The sequence below is a fragment of the Marmota flaviventris genome, chromosome 8 (assembly GCF_047511675.1).
Source record: "Marmota flaviventris isolate mMarFla1 chromosome 8, mMarFla1.hap1, whole genome shotgun sequence".
NCBI classification, from domain to species: domain Eukaryota; kingdom Metazoa; phylum Chordata; class Mammalia; order Rodentia; family Sciuridae; genus Marmota; species Marmota flaviventris.
The window spans coordinates 54863724-54881743 of record NC_092505.1 but is presented as its reverse complement, the minus strand read 5'-3'; the positions used below and the strand labels follow the sequence as shown (position 1 = coordinate 54881743).

Genomic DNA, 18020 nt, shown 5'->3' with positions numbered 1-18020 from the left:
CTCTCACAAGTTCCCATTTTTCTGATGAATAAGGCCTCTTTATGAGTGTTATATGCTTCCTGAAGACCCATTTCCTTAAAACTGGACACAAAGAAATGAGAGAGACTCTGAGTGAGATAATGACTCATGCAAAGGTCCAGATTGGCTTCAGAGGACTTACAGAAAGTAAGTTTGTGCCTCTGCTTGCACCACAAAAAAGACTTAAGAAGAAAAGCAGAGAGATGTAAGTAGAGGAACAAGAGCTTCCCAGGGCATGTTGTGGGGAGATGGTGAATGGAAGTCTTCTATGATAAGTAAGATGTTTGGAGATTCTCTATAGGTGTTCATTCACCTGGAGCTATTAAATGTCATCTGTGTAACAGTACTGCCATGGATATCTTTTAAAACGCTATTAGCAATCCTGTAACATAAGGATTTTTTCTATTTTTTTTTAAATGAAGAACATAAAGATCAAAAAGTAAAGTGACTGGACTAAGGTCAAACAGCTAGTTGGTGGCAAAACTGAATTTTAAACTTTGGTTTTATGATGCCAAACTCAGAATGCTTTTGCACACCATCATTCTGGCTTGGAAGCCAATGAAGAAATGAGGCATTATCATTTGATATAATAATAATTATCATTATTATATGATAATAATGATAATTATCATTATTAGTTGAAAGCTTTAAAAAAAGAAGAAGAAGAAAAAGAAAAGCGTTGGGTAAAGGTGTTTTTAATACATTGGAAGTGAGGAGCAGGAAAGAACTAATCTGTTAGGGAGAAAGGGCATTATTAAGCCAGCGCTGACTATGGTAGCCTTTGAGAGGAGGAGGCTGCACATGAGTACCTGTTTTGTGCCAGGAGCTCTGTGGGACCAGCTCCCAGCGCTTACTGGGCACTCACAGCCACAGGCAGCCTTGCATAAGGCTCCGGTAACCACTGTTGTCCTGGTCTCCAGCAAACAGCTGGACCTTGGAACTCCGCCCCCCTTAGGCCCTCCTCCCCGCCGGCTGTTGGGGCCCCGCCCCTCCTCCCCAAGGTGGCTCTGACTCCCAGTAAGTCTGAGCCTTGGCCGGCGTGCGGGAGAGGACCGCAGGGCGGGAACGCGGGAGCCAGCTCCCGAGCGCGGCGCTGAAGTTTCCCTCCGGCTGCGCTCTCACCCCTGGCTGGCGCCCGTGCCATGCGGGAACTGTGGGACCGCGCGACAGCATGAAGGGCGGCGACCGAGCTTATACCCGAGGTCCCTCTTTGGGGTGGCTCTTTTCTAAGTGCTGCTGTTGCTTCCCTTGCGGAGGTGAGTGGCTGTTGCCATAGGTGCCTCATTTTAGCCTGGCTAGTGGGACTGGGAGGGAGGGTGGGAGGGAGGAAATGGAACCTTAGGGGGAGGCTGCTGGGGTCGGAGTATGGGGGTGGAGGACGCGGGGCGGCAAAGAAAGAGGGTTTGCTGTGAACCACGTACATTTCAGTTTCCCAGGCAAAACGCCGCGCGCGCGCGCTCTTTTGGTGAGATTTTTGACTTGGGTACGGAGCTGCAGTTTGGGGACGCAATTATTTCCCAGGGACTTTGGATGTCTGGGTGCCAATATTCTGGCGCGGGGAGTGGGCAAATGGGGAGGGTACAGTAGAGGGATTCAGCTGCGAATGTCCCAGAAGTGGCAGAGGGACACTTCTCTGCTCATTTACATATGGGTCTCAGCTCCAAGACTAACATGACTCCTGGTTATGGGAATGTATTTGACACTTGTCTCTACACCAGGAACTATTTTTGCCAAGTGACAATTTTCTTATGGGACTGAAGCTTGGTTTTCTCTGCCTGGATGTTCACAGGCCAGCGTGAATTTGTAGCACTGGGCCAGAGGTTGGCTCATTAATTAACTGAGAACTCTCTTTGTACCCAATTAGGACTGTGTTTAATTATTCTGCTAATTTTAATGTTGTTGAGGAGACTTGCAGGAAGCAACCAATTTCCCCAAAGCAGCCTGCAAATCAAGAGGGTGAGAAGCATCTCAGAGGGGGGATTATAAATTGTATAGCTTCTCCTAAAAAAGAAAGCAGAACTTTCCTGGACAGAGGGAACAGTTATCTCTAACACCATTAGTGTCACTTTAACACTTCAGCTGGAAGAGTGGACAAGAAAGAATGTTTTTGTGCACTCTGAAGTGAGAACATAGCTTCTTACTTGACATTTGCCCCTTTCAAAAGTTTCACCTATGGGGCCTCTTCCCTCCATTCCCATTTACAGTGCCCCAGTTTCAAGCTTCCCATCTTCCTCTGTGTAACATCCGAATGGAACTTGTGGTCGAGTTACTAGTAAATAATCTTCATCTAAGTGACCCTTCACCCTTCTCTATGACACACACACACACACACACACACACACACACACAAACAATACGTAGCCTTGACAAATTCTCCAGCCTGAGCAGATTTATGGTTACAAAAACTAATTAAATCTCTAGGACCTTTCCCTGGGTCATTAAAGTTCATAATCCCAGCATTAGAGTCTCTCCATCTCTGCATTAATTAGAACAGCCTGGAACTGTGTGGTATCCAGTTCTAAATGTCTGAATTCAGATGGAGAAGCGATCTGAGGAGGCAGGGACTAGCAAAGCCTAACGTTGGAAACCTAGGCTGGGAATCCAAGCAAGGGGGTGTAAAAGGGGGAGGGAGCAGGAAATGGCCAAAGGGAATCTGAGTGGGTGGGTTTGCTCCGAAGGCTGCCTTAGGAGAGAAGGCTTTCCAGTAGAATTTCCTGGGAGTCCGTTTCCTGTCTGGGCGGAACCTGGGGACGGGGCAGCGCTTATCCAAAGCTCCTGCAGCTGTCCCTGGGTCCAGATGTGGTAGCTCTGGCTTCCTAGCAGGGTACTCCTCCCCGGGTCTGTCTGGCCAAGCTTTGTGAATTGCCTCAGCCCGCTGCCGGCTGACAGAAGAGGGGTGGGGGTGGGGCTGCCCCGCCTGGGGACCCAGCTGCAGTCTCTGGCTAGCAGAGGGGGCGTGCAAGCGGAGGTTAGTGGAGCCAGAGGTGCGGGAGGCCATTGACCCTCCGCTGAAGATCAGGGGAGGCAAAAGGTCCACCGCTTAAGAAGGCAGTTTAAACCAGCTCAAAGGGGAAAAGAAGGGTAACAAGGTGGGTCCATCCTCGCCAACTCTGGCTTTACTCTCTGTTCTTTCCTAGATCTAAAATGTGTCTGAAGATGGGTGTAGCTGCGGCACACACCGTTATCCCAGCTATTCGGGAAGCTGAGGCAGGAGGATCTCAAGTTTGAGGCCAACCTGAGCAACTTAGCAAGACCCTGCCTCATATGCTGGGGGCATGCAGAAACTGGGGATATAGCTCAGTGGTAAAGCATCCCTGTATTCAATCCCCAATACCAAAAAATCTGAAGCACGTTGTGGGGCCCCTGCGGAAAGGGAGTATCTGAGGCGCTGGCACTCCCTGTGGCTCCCTCAGAGTAGGTTCATGGGAGTCTCCATTCAGCTGGAGGGCATAGATTGAGAAGCTGACTGAGAAGATAAGGCCTGTATTGAGTGCCAACACATTGTCCAGAGCCCCAGCACTCTGGGAAAAGGCTGGCCCAACCCCAAGGTGGAAAAGGGCTCAGGGACAGTCTGAGGTTGGCTGGAGTGGAGGGTGTTCACAGCAGAGAACCATCTACCTCTTTTCAGCTAAACCAGTTTCTCTGGTCTTACAGACCTACTGCAATTGAAAGGCAGCCTCCCTACTCCCTGTTTCAAATACAGGCAGCTGGTTACTTGGCCTCTTACCCTGTTCCTAAGAGCAGGCTTTCTCCTACTGCTTCAGAAGCTTCACGCTGGAGCTAGTGGGTCAGAGCTCCCCTATTGTGGTTCCCCAGTCCAGGGCTCTTGCCTGGCTTCCAGTCATTCAGGATGTAGAGGTGACCTCCATGTAAAATCTGAGGAGGACACAAGTGAAAGGAACCAAGAGGAAGAGGAAGTGGAAGGTTCTGGTTCTTTTTGACTAAGAAGCTAAGTGAGCCATACTAGGATTCTCTGGAGAATCATAAGTGGTTGTAGTTGTTGTTACAGGGTTGAGTCAAGGATTTAGTAACAGTACCCGTGTGGCCTTTAAATATCACATTTGAAGAAAATATGGATGAATGTAGTGTTAGACTTCTCTCTCTCTCTCTCTCTCTCTCTCTCTCTCTCTCATACCAAAGATTGAACTCAGGGGCACTCAACCACTGAGCTACATCCCCAGCCCTATTTTGTATTTTATTTAGAGACAAGGTCTCCCTGAGTTGCTTAGCACCTCGCTTTTGCTGAAGCTGGCTTTGAACTCTCAATCTTCCTGCCTCAACCTCCTGAGCAGCTGGGATTACAGGCATGTGCCACCACTCTGGCTGGAGTTGTCTTTTGATTTGGAAAAGCAAACAGTGACTATCTTATGTTTTTCCTTTCCTTTTTTTTTTTTTTTTTTTTTGGTTCTGTTAAGAATGGGTATGGTAAAGGGGATTGAGGAAAGATGGTCTTTCTTCCCTACCTCAAAAATGGTCCTGAAGAAGAGAAAAACTGAAAAACAGGAATACAGAAGAAATAGAGATAGATAAGAAAAAGAAGGCAAATACATTTATAACTGACTCTTTGAAAAGTGAAAAGCAACAAAAGTGAGGTAATGGCATGCGTGTGTCTGAAAGGTGATAAATCATTGCTGTCACCCTCTGTGGGGAGTTGAGGATTGGTTTGGCTAGTGAGGCTGTCCTTTGAGTCTGAAGAAGTGGGTCACTTCTGAAGACTTCTTTAGTTATCTTAAAGTTAAAACACACACACACACACACAATCCTTGTTTCAGGGTGACAGAAAATTTCACTTAGAAGTTGCTAATTTAGGTGTCCTACTGGCATTTGTGACTTTTTAGATCATGGAGCCTAGAGGTTTTCCTGATCTTTATAGTTTGTAGCCAGTTTTAGAGCATTCAATTTTCTGGTCCACTTGTAATTAACTTTGACTGTGTGGACCAGAGCCAAAGCCTGGTCCTGCTTGAAAGCCTCTCATGATCATCCTCCTCCTCTGCCCCTCCACCACGGGCAAGGGATTTGTTTATACTTATTTACTGCTGTATTGATGTCCTTGGATCCCAAGCCATGTGCCATCATGTTTTTTTACATTTGCACTGAGATAGTTCATCAGTCTGACTATCTCCAAGGTGAGGGCCAGGGGTGGGGAGGTGCTGGGATCACATGCCTGTGGTTCTTTCACAGCAAAGTTAGTTAAGGTCCTGCTTGACTCTGACACCAGAGGGTATGGATGAGATCACAGGGGTTCACTGGGCATTTAAAGTCAACCTCATCTTTTTTTCCTCCCTTGTCCCACCAGAATCCCTAATCAGGAACCTTATGACTTGATGTGAATGTCTTGTCCTTGGCCTTAAATTAATATGATTCATTTTATAAACTGAATTTAATGTGTGAAATTGTGACACCAAGTTTCTTCAGAAAGGTGTTGGTAACCTTGATGAGCTACCCTTGTGACACTCTGTTGCTTTCCTTTAAAGGACAATAATCCTTGAGACCAGGATGCCTATCCTTTTATTTCTTCATCTTCTGAGAAGTACCTTTATTAATGGTGAGAATTCAGTTGGCCATTAGTATGTATTTGTTTTTCCATTACGTCTCAGTTTTTCTTTTTCTCCTAGGGATATACTGTAATCTGGGGAGAGTCTGGGGAGACATACCATATATACATACTGTCTCCAACCCCTATCTCAACTCTGTTAACTATTGAGTAGTAACAGGATATCAGTTACTACCGGAGTAATAGTACTAACTGCCAGGCCTCATGTAGCCTAGTGGAAATGGGAGGGTTTGATTTGAGTGGGGTGCAGTAGAGACTAGGAACTGAAGCCAAACAGCCCTCCTTTGGTACAGTTGAATATCCAAAAATCACTACTAATCCTGTGGGCATGTTGTCCCAGGGTGTGGGTCCCACTTCAGAACAAAAAAGATAAAAAATAGGACTCTGTTTTTCTTTTTATGAAAAAAGAATTTAAAAGTAAAAAAGCAAGTGAGCATCTGGGGGTTTATTTACACTTGAGCCCATCCATATGAATACTGTGGGCGTGACTGACTCCAGAGATATTGGAATTCCATTTTGTGATGTTCTTTTTGAGAATCTCAATAGTGTGCTTTTCTGCCCTGAAAATATGACCCATCTTTTACAAATACTGCTTCTCTTTCAGTGAGTGAGTGGCTGCAGGCTCTGCCCTCTCCTTCAGACCAAACCCCAGGCTGACCACTCCTATAGGGACATCCCAGAAAACACATGGGTCTGGAACCTGGGGGTAGGAGTGGATTCTCAAGCAGAAAATGCTGATGGGGAAGTTAGAACTGGAAGGACTCATTATCTGTCCCCTTTTCTAAAGGAGGAAACTGAGACCCAGCTATTAGTAGTAGATAGGAACCAGAACCCTTTTCCTGTGCTCCTTCCTTGACTCCATTATTCCCAGACACGTTGGCATCTCTAGACAGCCAGTCTGACCACACTGACGAGCAGATACGGTCCCCAAGCTGAAGCTTGGGTGTTGACTGTAGAATGATTTGTTGTTCTTGGGGTGACTACACTGCCTGACTGGCCACTGGAATTGGACCTGACTGGTCTGCTTTAAGGGACTCTTCTGTGCCAAGATCATAGAAGACAGAGTGGGTACCAATGCAGTTTGTGCTTGTGGTTCTTAGTAAATACCTGTTCATGTTTCTTCTTTGGATCACTTTAATTCAAAAGGTCCCTTTTTCTCCTTTCTTTCTTGTCCCTATATATATATATTTTTTTTTTGAGATAGCATCTGGCTATGCTGTCCAGGCTGACCTCCAACTCATAAGCTCAAGCTATCCTCCTGCCTCAGCCTCCCGCCTCAACCTCCCACCTCAGCCTGCCTCCCAAGTAGCTGGGACCACAGGCGTAGACCACATTACCTGGCTTGTCCCTGTTCTTGATGTGTGCCCTTTCAGGTGGAAATGAATAAATGAAATACATTCCTATCATTCCATCTTGGATTGTCCCTGGTTTTTATGTAACACACAATGTTTTAATGCACTTGACAGATGTTTATGTGCCAACTGCATACCAGCCCTGCACAAGGTCCCTGGGAGACGATGGGAATTGTTGGGCTGTTGTGAGGATTGGTTAAGGTGATGTCTTTAAAGGACTTAGCATAGCACCAGGCATGTCAAATACTTTCTGAAAATTCTGTTATTAATTATGACAGTAATTCTACACATAGACCCAATCCCAAAGAGACTCCCAACTAAGTATTTGTGGGTCCTCTACATGATGATACTATAAATATAAGCTCCTAAATGACTTAAGGGTCTTTTCTCAAACCACTGTCAACTCTGCCTCAGTATAGTAGCGTTGTCACTGTAGGGGAAGAAAGCTTGTCATCCCCCACCCCCTTTTTAAATTAAACCAATTTTTAAAGTACATAACACTGGGAGTATCATAGTCACTCCATTTCATTTAAAAAAAAAAAAAAAAACAGAAGCTGGCAAGAAGCCTAAGCATCCCCAAGTTGTCCTCTTGAGGGAGAATACAAGGTTTGAGAATTGGAGAATAGATACAGCATTTGTTTGTTTTCATGCTGAGGATCAATGGCATTCTTAATTCTCCCCTCCCTCCATTAGTAACTTCACTCTACCACCAAGCTGCACCTTATACCAGCTTATATCCTGAGAACCTACACTATATAAAAAGCCTGTCGCTTTCTTGCCTGCCCCTTGACTTTGGCTAGCAATCAACTTAGATTAGCCCACATTTGCTGCACATTCTTCATGTGTGAGGCCTTGCTGGTCCTTCTCAAACTGTTTTGCTGAAAAAAATTACAACCCATCCCCCACCACCACCAGTTGTTATTCCAACCCCTGAGGTTCTGGATATTTCACTAAGTTTGGCCAGTGTCTTCTGTATCACTCATAAAGGAGGGACATGGGTGTCTTGGCTCCCTGCCTGGTCTATGCCGTGTGTGACTAATGGGGCACATCTTTTCATTTCTTGAGGTTGGCACAACCTCCTGTACTCTGCTTCCTGGAAGGAGGGTAACCCTGGTTACACCCGTGAGGCACTTAGGAAGCTGCCAGGTGACTTTTTGCCAGGTAAAGGAGTAAAGATCAGAATTCTAAACAGGTTCTTCCACATTCTGCTTGCCCTCATGGTGACCACAGTGAGGAAACTGTCAAATTGAGAGGAAGGGAACCTCCTTCTGCACTGGGCTGAAATAGTGCCTGTGAAGCACTGCTGTTTCGGGTGATCTGCTCTTCCCTGGGACTGGGTGGTGTTGGCATGCGCTTCTCTCACACCACTTGGAGTGGAGTAGGCTCTCAGGATGTTCTCAGTTTCTCTCCTCCCTCCATTAGAACTTTTCGTAGTGCCCCCGTGGATAAAGGGATGCTATCTCCCTATCCAAAGGAGAACCAAACCTCCATGTTGAAAACTCTTGCCTCTGCCTCAGATTTTGCATCCCAGTCTCACAGCTAGTTGGTATACCATGAAAGTCTCCTGTCTCTCCACTGACAGAATGCTGTAGAGCAGAAGTTCTCAAAGTGTGGTCACCCAGGACCATGGTGCACACTGGGGTGGTACTTAGAGCAACCTGTGATTTGGCAAGCCTTCCAGGTGGCTGTGGCTCATGCTCAAATGTGAGAACCACAGATTTAGTGTTACCGTCTTGGAAAGAAAAGAGACTTCCTCTTAGTTTTTTTTCCCCCTTTAATAATGCTCAGGCCTTTCTCATTTTGATTTGCTCTTTTCTCTCTCTCTCTCTCTCTCTCTCTCCCTCCCTCCCTCCCTCCCTCCCTCTCCATTCTTTGCTTTTCTTCCTCTCCCTTCCCCCAACTCCAGCAAGAAAAAGCATTCTGTAACGGAAGGCCATTTGCTCCCTGGGGAATTCTTGTTTTGAGCAGTGTGGAGGCCTTAGCCATTCACTTTCACCAGCTGGGGGTGGGGTGGGAGTAGGAACCATCTATGTGAGGTTCCTTCCTTAGCTGCTGGTCAAGGGCCTAGCAAGGGGAAAATCTTTGCATCTTCTCACTAAAGATTACATTGCTTTTAGTTCCTTTCCTTACTCTTAAGGCAAACTGTGCTGACCACAGGAAAAATATCAAAAGTTAGGCAAACAGGGGCTGGGGTTGTGGCTCAGAGGTAGAGTGCTCACCTAGCATGTGTGAGGCACTGGGTTCAATTCTCAGCACCACGCAAAAATAAAATAAAGATACTGTGTCCACCTATAACTAAAAATAATAAAGTAAAGTTAGGCAAACAAAAGATCATAACAACATAATCCTAACCACCTACAAACAACCACTGCTTAACCACTTACTATATCCTTTCAATGTAATTAGGTTTATCTACTGCTTTGGAAATAGGTTTCACTTAATCTCCTGAATATCTTGTAGATGTATTTCCAGGTTATTTTTGATGGCTGTCAAGCATTTCATTGCAGACAATGAAATGTGACAACTGTTGGTATAAGTTTAATGTAGTGGTTAAAAGTTTGGTGGGAAGGTATGAGGAAGAGCCTTGGATTAGGAAACAGATCTTTCCAGGATCAGAGTATATAGACAGATGGACTCTTGTCCTGGGGTTTGAGTGTCTCCACTCACCTTCCTCACCTTTCCTCTCTGCAGGGGTGGGATTTACTGGGTGTAACCCTCTGCTTCCAGAGATCTGTCAGTGCTACAGGGTTTACCCCTCCCCTCTTCTTCTTGGTCATATGGTGCCTTCTAATTGTGTAGCTAATCTCACTGAGCAGATTCTGGGATTTTTCTTTTCTTTGAGACATACCTTGGGAAATAGGTCATTAAATTATTATAACTGGGAAAGAAAGCCTTGATTAATTTTTTTCTGTCTAAAAATCATGCATCAATGGGAAAAACTTTTAAATACAGAGAAATGAAGATAAAATGTCATCATCTTGAGATAACACATTAATATTTTGAACAGATCTTGCTGGTCTTTTTTTTCCGTGTGTGTGTGTGTGTGTGTGTGTGTGTTTTCAGAAATATTATATAATAGTGCTACAAAGTTTCTTCATTTAACATAGTGCACAACTTCCACATTGTTTTAATGGATGCATTCAGTGGTGCACTGGAGCAGCTCATCTTGGAGAGGGATTGCTAAATATTCAGTACTTTGAGAACAAATTATTCAACCACTGGTAGTTTAAGATTGGTCTTGATAGTAGTGTTCATACCATGAAACTCACCAAACAGCTCTGCTTCCTGACTATCATGTCCTGAGCTGCTTTCCTGCACCATATCCTTCTGCCATGATGTTCTCCCTCACCTCAGGCTCAGATCAATGGAGTTGGTCCTCATGGTCTGAGATCTCTGAAACTGCTAATTGGAAAGAAGTGTATTTAAATGTAGATATTACTCAGAATTCAACTGATTTATTATTTGGCTATAACAACTGATCAGTATCAATACTGATTTACAAAGAACCTTAATTACACATAAGGGTATGTAAGATGAAACAGAAGAAAAACCAATTAGAACAATCATCATCTGCATCATCATAATTATCATCTTCTTCATCATCATCATCACAATGACATCTTTTTAACTTTCATAGATTGCAAAATGCTTTCATTTCCAGCACCTCTCTACCCTTCATAATCACCTTGAGAATAGGTAGAATTTGTATCATTTAATCCCCCTACAGTTGGAAGTGCTGGAAAATAGTGAAAACAAATGTAACAAAATAAGAAGATATTTCTGTTGTCTCTATGTTGTGTGATACTTCAAGAGATAAATAAAAAAGAAGGGCCCATTATGGAAGGAAAAAAGTAAACAAGATGTGATACTTGTTGAACCATAAGCTATGTTCTAAGATGATTAACCATCAGTTTCTAATGTTTGGTTAAGAAATAGCTCAAATAACATTAACATACATGGAGGAAATTAAAAAAAAAAAAAAAAGACAGTCACCCAACAATACAAGTCAAGGCTCTCTGATCCAAAGAGCTGATTTATCAGCATACTTTTAGATGCACAGATTATCATGTGTAAATACAATTTGTTCTTATTTAGTCAATCTCTTTACTTGGGTTGTTTCCAATTTTTGCTATTATAAATAATATTGTAATAGTCACTTGTATAGTTGGCTTGGCACATACACAATTTCTTCCTTAGGTTAAATTCCTAGAAATGGGGGTACTGAATCAGAGAACATTTAGAATTTGAAGACTCATTTGTTGCCAGTCACCCCCAGTTTCACACCCTCTGAAAGAAAGGGTGCACTGTTTTTGTTTTAGGAGAATTTATGAGAAACATCCTCTGGGATAGGAATGTCATGTCTCTACAACAGTTTGCTTCTGTTTACATTTTCTGAATTAATTTAATTCTTTTTATATGAATAAATACCCTGGCTGAGAATATAAAAAACTGTGTAGTATAAAAATATCTATAGATTTGTTTTGTGGTTCTGGATTGTGAGGCAATATATCGCGATTATTCAAAGCTTAGATTCAGAAGCCAGAATGAATGTGAATTTTAGCTCTGCTACTTATCTGTATGACCTCATGTAAGTTACAAAAACTGTGCATCAGTTTCCTCATCTGGAAATTAGAGATGCTCATGCAGTCTATTCATGGGATTTTGCATATGAGTTGACATATGTAAATATGAGTTGACATATGTAAATCACTGAGACCTGGCACATGGTGCTGGGAAAGTATTGGATTATTGTTATTCATGAGTACCTAGAAGTCTCTGTGGACTGTGCCACTCTTACATTCAAATGCTTTCATTAGATTTGGTTTTTCTTTATTCTATTTTTTAGGTTCAATCTAAGGATTGAATAAAGAGCCTTTCACATGCTGAGCAAGTGCTCTACTGAGGAGCTACATCCCCACCACTTTTAATTTTTTAATTTAAAATAGAATTTGCATAGTTCCCAGACTGGCCTTGAACTTACCATCCTCCTGCTTCAGCTTCCCTGGTAGCTGGCATTACAGATGAGCACCACCATATGCAGCTTCCTTAGTTTCTTAATCATAAAAGAAATTAAGCTAAGCACTTTTTGTGTCATACCCAAATATTTGAGTATGGTATGGCAGGGAGAAAATTAAAGAAGCTTCCATGCACCCAAAGATCTTACAGTCCAAATTGTGAGCTGTGCCACAGTATGAAACAGTAGTAACAAACAAAAAATTAATTACTGAAGAGAGTGATCAATGCTATAGGTTTCTACCTGATTGCTGGCTAAACTACCAATGGAAGCATAATGACCTGGGGTCATCCAAGAGGAGTTCCCAGGGGACACGCAAGTTTGCCCTGTACACTAAAGAACAGGAAGGGGTTTTTAAAGGGCTGAGGATTTCATGTGAGTAAAGCAATAGGGACATTCAGGGAACCACAGAGGAAGCTGGTAAGAGCTGCCTTCTAGATCTCTGCTGGCTAGTCCAGTAGCCACTGGCCACACATGGCTATTAAGGACTGAAAAGGATTTCAAAGACTTGGTACCAAAAAAAAATCTTAAGTTTTATATTGTTTACATGTTGAAATGATTGTATTTTATAGGTACTGAGTTAAGTGCATATATAAAAACTAACTTCAGCCTCTTATTTCTACTTTTAATGGTTATTAAGGGAAATGATATCGTGATATCTGTAGTAAATTACTTGTGTCTTCATAGGGGAGATGTTATTTTGCCCTTTTGGTTGGGAGCATAGGGAGTGGATCAGGCTGATGGGAAGACCCAGATGTTTGGAAGGAATCTAGGAGAGTAGGGACCCAGTATCTTTCTCCAGTTCCTTGAACTATGCTTTAACCATCTTTCCACATTTGATCTTTTAGAAATTTATTCCACAGTGACCACTTGCATTTGGTGTTTACAGATGTCCAGAGGGATTCTGGGGACTTTTACCACTCTAGAGGCCCAAGTGCATCTGAGATTACAACTTGAATCCCAGAACCTAGAGCTGAGAGCTGGATCTAGCTGGTCCTGATGACATCAGGGTATGTCTCACAAGCCTAGAAATCCACCCAAGCCCAGAAGGCTTTCTTGATACCTCCCAAGGGGCTTCCTTGGACAGATGGAAGATCTTCCAGGACAAATGGAAGGTCAAGGCTGATCTGTAGCCAGGTCTGGACAGCCAGAGCCTTCCAGTCTAATCAGAGTCCCACGAAGCCGTCCCAGAGGCCCAGCAAGGTCTGTGGCTGCCAGAGTTCTCTTGGCTGAGGTCTCCTGACTCCTGATTATTGATGATTCCTCTAAGACTTGGGTTAGAATCAGAAATCAAAATGGAACAAGGTGCTACCCTTATAAGCTTACAGTGTAGAGAGAGCTATAGTTTGAGCTAGTACACATTCTCTCTCTCTCTCTCTCTCTCTCTCTCTCTCTCCCCCTCCCTCTCCCCCTCCCTCCCTCCCTCCCTCTCCCTCTCCCTCTCCCTCCTCTTCTCCTCTTTCTCATACACACTTTCTCAGTGTTCTCAAGGAGGGAAAAGAGGACACTCTGAGAATATCTGGTGGGGAGGGAGAAGAGATTAGATTTGGTTTGAGCAAGGATTCTGTCTGAGAAAGCGATATAAATATCAAGAGTCTTATTGCTACTGCTCTTCTGGCTCCAGGTAGGTATAGTTTGCATTTTGGACCAAGTTTAAAGAATCTTTCTGAAAAGTTTTGCTAAATATTGTGGGAGAACATGAGTGTATTATTCAGCTTTGCATCACTGACACCAAAATATGTGACAAGACTTAGAGGAAGAAAAGTTTATTTTGGCTCATATTTTCAGAGGTCTCAATCCATGGTCAGCCAACTCCATTGCTCTGGGCCTAAGGTAAGGCAGAACATCATGGCAGAAGGCATGGTGAAGGGAAATTGCTCAGCACATGGCAGCCACAAGGCAGAGAAAGAGAGAGGGAGGAACAGATACAGACCAAAGCCACACCTCCAGTAACCTACCTCGTCTAAGCACACCCCACCTGCCTACAATTACAATTTGTAGTCCATTCAGCTATCAATGGGTTAATCTTGCAAATGGATTAATTCACTGAAGAGAACAGAACTCTTATCATTGCCTAAAAGCCCCACTTCTGAACCTTGCTGCATTGAGGATCATGCTTTCAATGATGAGCTTTCTAGCAGATACTCTAGATCCAAACCATAAGCAATGAGGGAAGTCATGTAAAAGATGCATAAAGCCAGGTGGCTTTATGGAATTTACAGTTTTTAGCACCTTGCTTGCTGCTGGCTTGCTTCAGGAGCCCCTGTGGTATGTCTGTATTACCACCTACTCAGGAAGCTGAGGCAAAAGGATCGCTTGAGCCAGGAATTGGAGACCAGCCTGAGCAACATAATGAGGCCCCATCTCAAAACAAACAATAAAAACTCATGTAGCTTTCTTTGCCTACAAAAGTCTGAAGCTCCTGTACTCTGGCCACAAAGCATCATTGCTAGGACCCTTACTTCCTAAGTTAGAACCCAAGTCCCTGTAGAACAATTATCATGTGACCAGAGCCCCTTCTTAGATATCTTGACGCTGTGATCTGAATGAATAGGACCAGAGTTCCATTCACCATTACCCACCTGGCCCTTCCTACTTGGTCCTTATCCCTGTTTCGAGGTCTTGCCATCCACAGCTATGGCCTTATGAGGTGACACACTAATCATGACCCCATGACAGGTATTATCTGAGTCTGGGTGTCTGTCTCTGGGCAATGTTCTAGACCTGCTTCTGTGATATGGGGGGAAGCAGTCTCCTCTACAATCTTGTCCAGTTCTCCCTCTACAAAGAGTTATGAAAACCAAGAGAATCTTGTTGGTTCACTTGGGTTACACTTTGAAAGCAGAAGATCTCTGTAGCCTTGTAAAGTATGTATTAACCATTCTGGTGTTTAAGTTTCTATTTCTTTGAGCTTTGCTTTAGAAAGTCCACCTTCTTCCCAATTGAACTTTCAGTCTAACCATCAAATAGTGTCCCACTTGAGAGTGTCAGCACCCAGCTCTTCCAGAGAGAATCCAGATCTCCTCATAACAGCCTGTGCCCTAGCTCATGCCCAGTGAGGTACTCAGGTCTAAATTTAACTATGACCCTTCTGCCAGCTATGCAAGCAGGACTGCAAGACCAGATTCAGGGCTGGAGTTTTCAAGGTGTGTATATGTGTGAATGTTGAAAGAGAAGGTGGGCAAGGCTTCCCTGGGGGAAAAAAGAGGAGGCATTCAGAGTGGGGAGGAGGATAGTCATCCCAGAGGATGACTGTGGGAGTTTATCCTAGCTTGTCTGGATCCCTTGGAAAATGGCCACCAAGCTCTCCACCCTCTCAGATTCCTCCTACTGTAAAGTATCAATGACATAACTCTACTGGATTTGTAATGACCATGGCTTCTTGCCAAGACTTATGCCACAATTACGTGCTCACTTTTATGTCTTATTCCAAAGTCACTGATCCCAGGTTTATGAGATACAGTCTGCCCACTGTGTTATGTTGATTTCAGCCCCTGTGGGGCTGCTGGCTTGTATCTTTTTCTTTATCAATGGATACACAGCACAGAAACAGGACAGGGGCAGTGTCCAAAGTCCAGTTTGCGGAATGGCTTCACCAAGTCAGGTACTAAAAACGAAAAATAAGCATTGAAAAAGATTGCATTGGTAAAGTTTAGCTCATTATGATTTAATCACACTTCCAATTTCTATGTATAGTCCTCTTAGCACCCTATACCTTGAAATTCATGCAGTAGCATTTTTAGAGTGACATCAGATTATTACTCAGATGTAATAATCACTCTCTGTCTCTCTTTTTCCTGTTTGATCTCTAATAGACATTTTGGAAGTAGTCTAGAGGCAGGTTTGGAGAGGCTGCCTTGAATGTATGTGTCTATCCAAAATGTCCTTCTGGTAGTTGAAAGGAGAGGCCAACCCCAAAGCTTCTGGAGCCAGCCAGGGTTCTGGTTGGAAAATGTCCAAGTTAGTATGACAAATGGACTTGACAAAGAAGGGAATGTGGGCCAGTTGGCTCTATGATGCTTTTATGTCATTTTTTAAATGTAAATTAGAGCTGTTTGCAAGCCGTTCTCTCTTTAGTTTAGATTTCTAAGACAGAGCATGGATCAGGAAGGATCAGATGTTTTCCCACCCTGGCATTAGAGTGCACTAAGCATGTGTGTCAGTTACTTAAAATCTTTGTCAGTTTCTTCATCTGTGCACTTGGAAATATTCAGGTATACAACCCTGAGGGATTAAAATGAAAATGTGTATGTGTCATTCCGTATAGTTCCCGGCTCCCTGGCATATATGATGCACTCTATAAATTCTAGCTTAGGAGCAGTAACGTTCTTCCCATGGTCAGACATGCCTGTGTCTTATAGGCCAGAGTTTTAGATGAGCCATTAAGTATCATGGGGTGAATTAGTGACTATTTCTCAAAGCTTTTGAGGAAAACAGACTTAAAACCCAGGCCTCATACTGCTGGCTTTTGCCCAGTTTTTAAGCCTCTAGAATGTCCCTGTTCCAAACAAGTTGCTGATCTGGTAGATCCTAGGGCTGATTCAGGGTGATAGTTTTTATTAAGAAAGAGATGAAAGGCCTCCTCACTCCTCGAGGCCAACATGTTGGGTTCTTAAAGAGTTCTTCAGCAGGTCACTAGTGAGGACCTTCATATGATCTATGGGTTTCGTGGGTGCCGTTACCCTGTATTTGTGTTCAAAGTTGAATATCTTGGATATGTTCCTTTAATTACTACAATTATCTGCCATGTCTGGTAAGTATCTGACCTGCCAATTATGGCTTAGACATTTCTGTTCTGTCAGCAGCTGATCACAGCTTCTCGCATTCCCTATCTGCATTTATCACTTTTACCTCCACCACCCACCCACCCCCAAAAAGAAAATTGACATTTTGGTAAATGTACTATTGGTTAGACTTATAGTTTACATTAGACTTTTTGCAATAATAAGAATCATGTGCAGGCCTTCAGTGGGAGGGAGAAAGTCTGAAGACCCCAGATTGACTTTCCTTTTGGCTCTCTGCCCTGATTTGGGTCGTATCCCTGTGCTGTATTAATTCCCATGGTCCAGGGAGTGAAATATTCAGGTTACTGTAGGACTTGCCCTGGGCTCAGGGTCGAGATGAGACAGGGTTTCAACTCACAAAGCTGTAAAACCTGGGGTAATCTTAGGGAGCACGTGGCTGCTGGGGAGACAGCCAGAAGATGACCTCTAAGATAAATATCATCCTAAGACTGATGAGAAACTTCAGTTTAAGGACAACTGAAACCCCTCTGCCTCTTCTGTTGCAGTACTCAGAGGACAGCAGGAGCCCTTCTTCTAGATGGGGGAGAAAGATGTATTCAGGTCGTATGAAGAGGGGAGGTAGGCTGGGTCTTGAAGATCAGGAGGGATTTTCATCAACTAAGAAGTTAGGCAAATGTAACAGCATGAGGAAGGACATAGAACCTTGGGCGAGTGTGCAGTGTGCCCAGGAATGATGAATGCATAACAATTTCTGATGTGCCTCCATCGTGTCTGTGGGTCTTCAGCTTGGGAGATTCAGCCCACACTTTTCACAGGTGAGAAGACTGAGGCCCAGAGAGGTTAAAGAGCCTGCAGTTGATAAGCTCAGTGCTGGCTGCTTCTCCCTCCCTTCCCCTGTTGCCTGTTTCATTCTAATTCTTGGATCAAGTTCTTTTGTGTTTTTCATTATTGCTCTGGTACACTTTTCTATTTTGTGTCCTTTTCACCATGGACTAGGTTAGCAGTTCCAGAAGCAGCTTCTTCTATGGGGTATTAATTTTATTTGTACGTATAAACCCTGTGCCGCCAAAGCTCTTAACATAAGCATTGCCTGGCACACACACACACACTTTCCTACCCTAAATAGCAGAGGCCTTGAAATGTTTGTCTACTTTTGCCAACATCTGACTGTGATTATCTTTAACCACAGTCACACTTGTTTGTCTCTTAAAATAGTATTGACTCTCTTGAGGAGGCGGCTTCAAGCCGTCACAGCCTCCCCAGAACCCTGTGAGTTTTACCTGCCTTCTCCAGGTAGCCTTGGCAGCAGCAACCAACTCATACTCCCTCCTGTCCAC

At 43.7% G+C, this 18020-nt stretch overlaps 1 protein-coding gene across 5 annotated transcripts in view; it reads left to right on the top strand.

Annotated features, from left to right (window-relative positions):
* Positions 1-1068: 1068 nt before the first annotated feature.
* Positions 1069-18020, top strand: part of LOC139701303 (kalirin-like) — a 117053-nt gene continuing 100101 nt past the window's right edge. For all 5 annotated transcript variants that reach the window (XM_071615267.1, XM_071615266.1, XM_071615269.1 and 2 more), the window contains exon 1: positions 1069-1274. In XM_071615267.1, the coding sequence (XP_071471368.1) occupies positions 1190-1274 (85 nt within the window). In that variant the 5' untranslated portion in view covers positions 1069-1189. The remainder of the gene's footprint in view (positions 1275-18020) is intronic.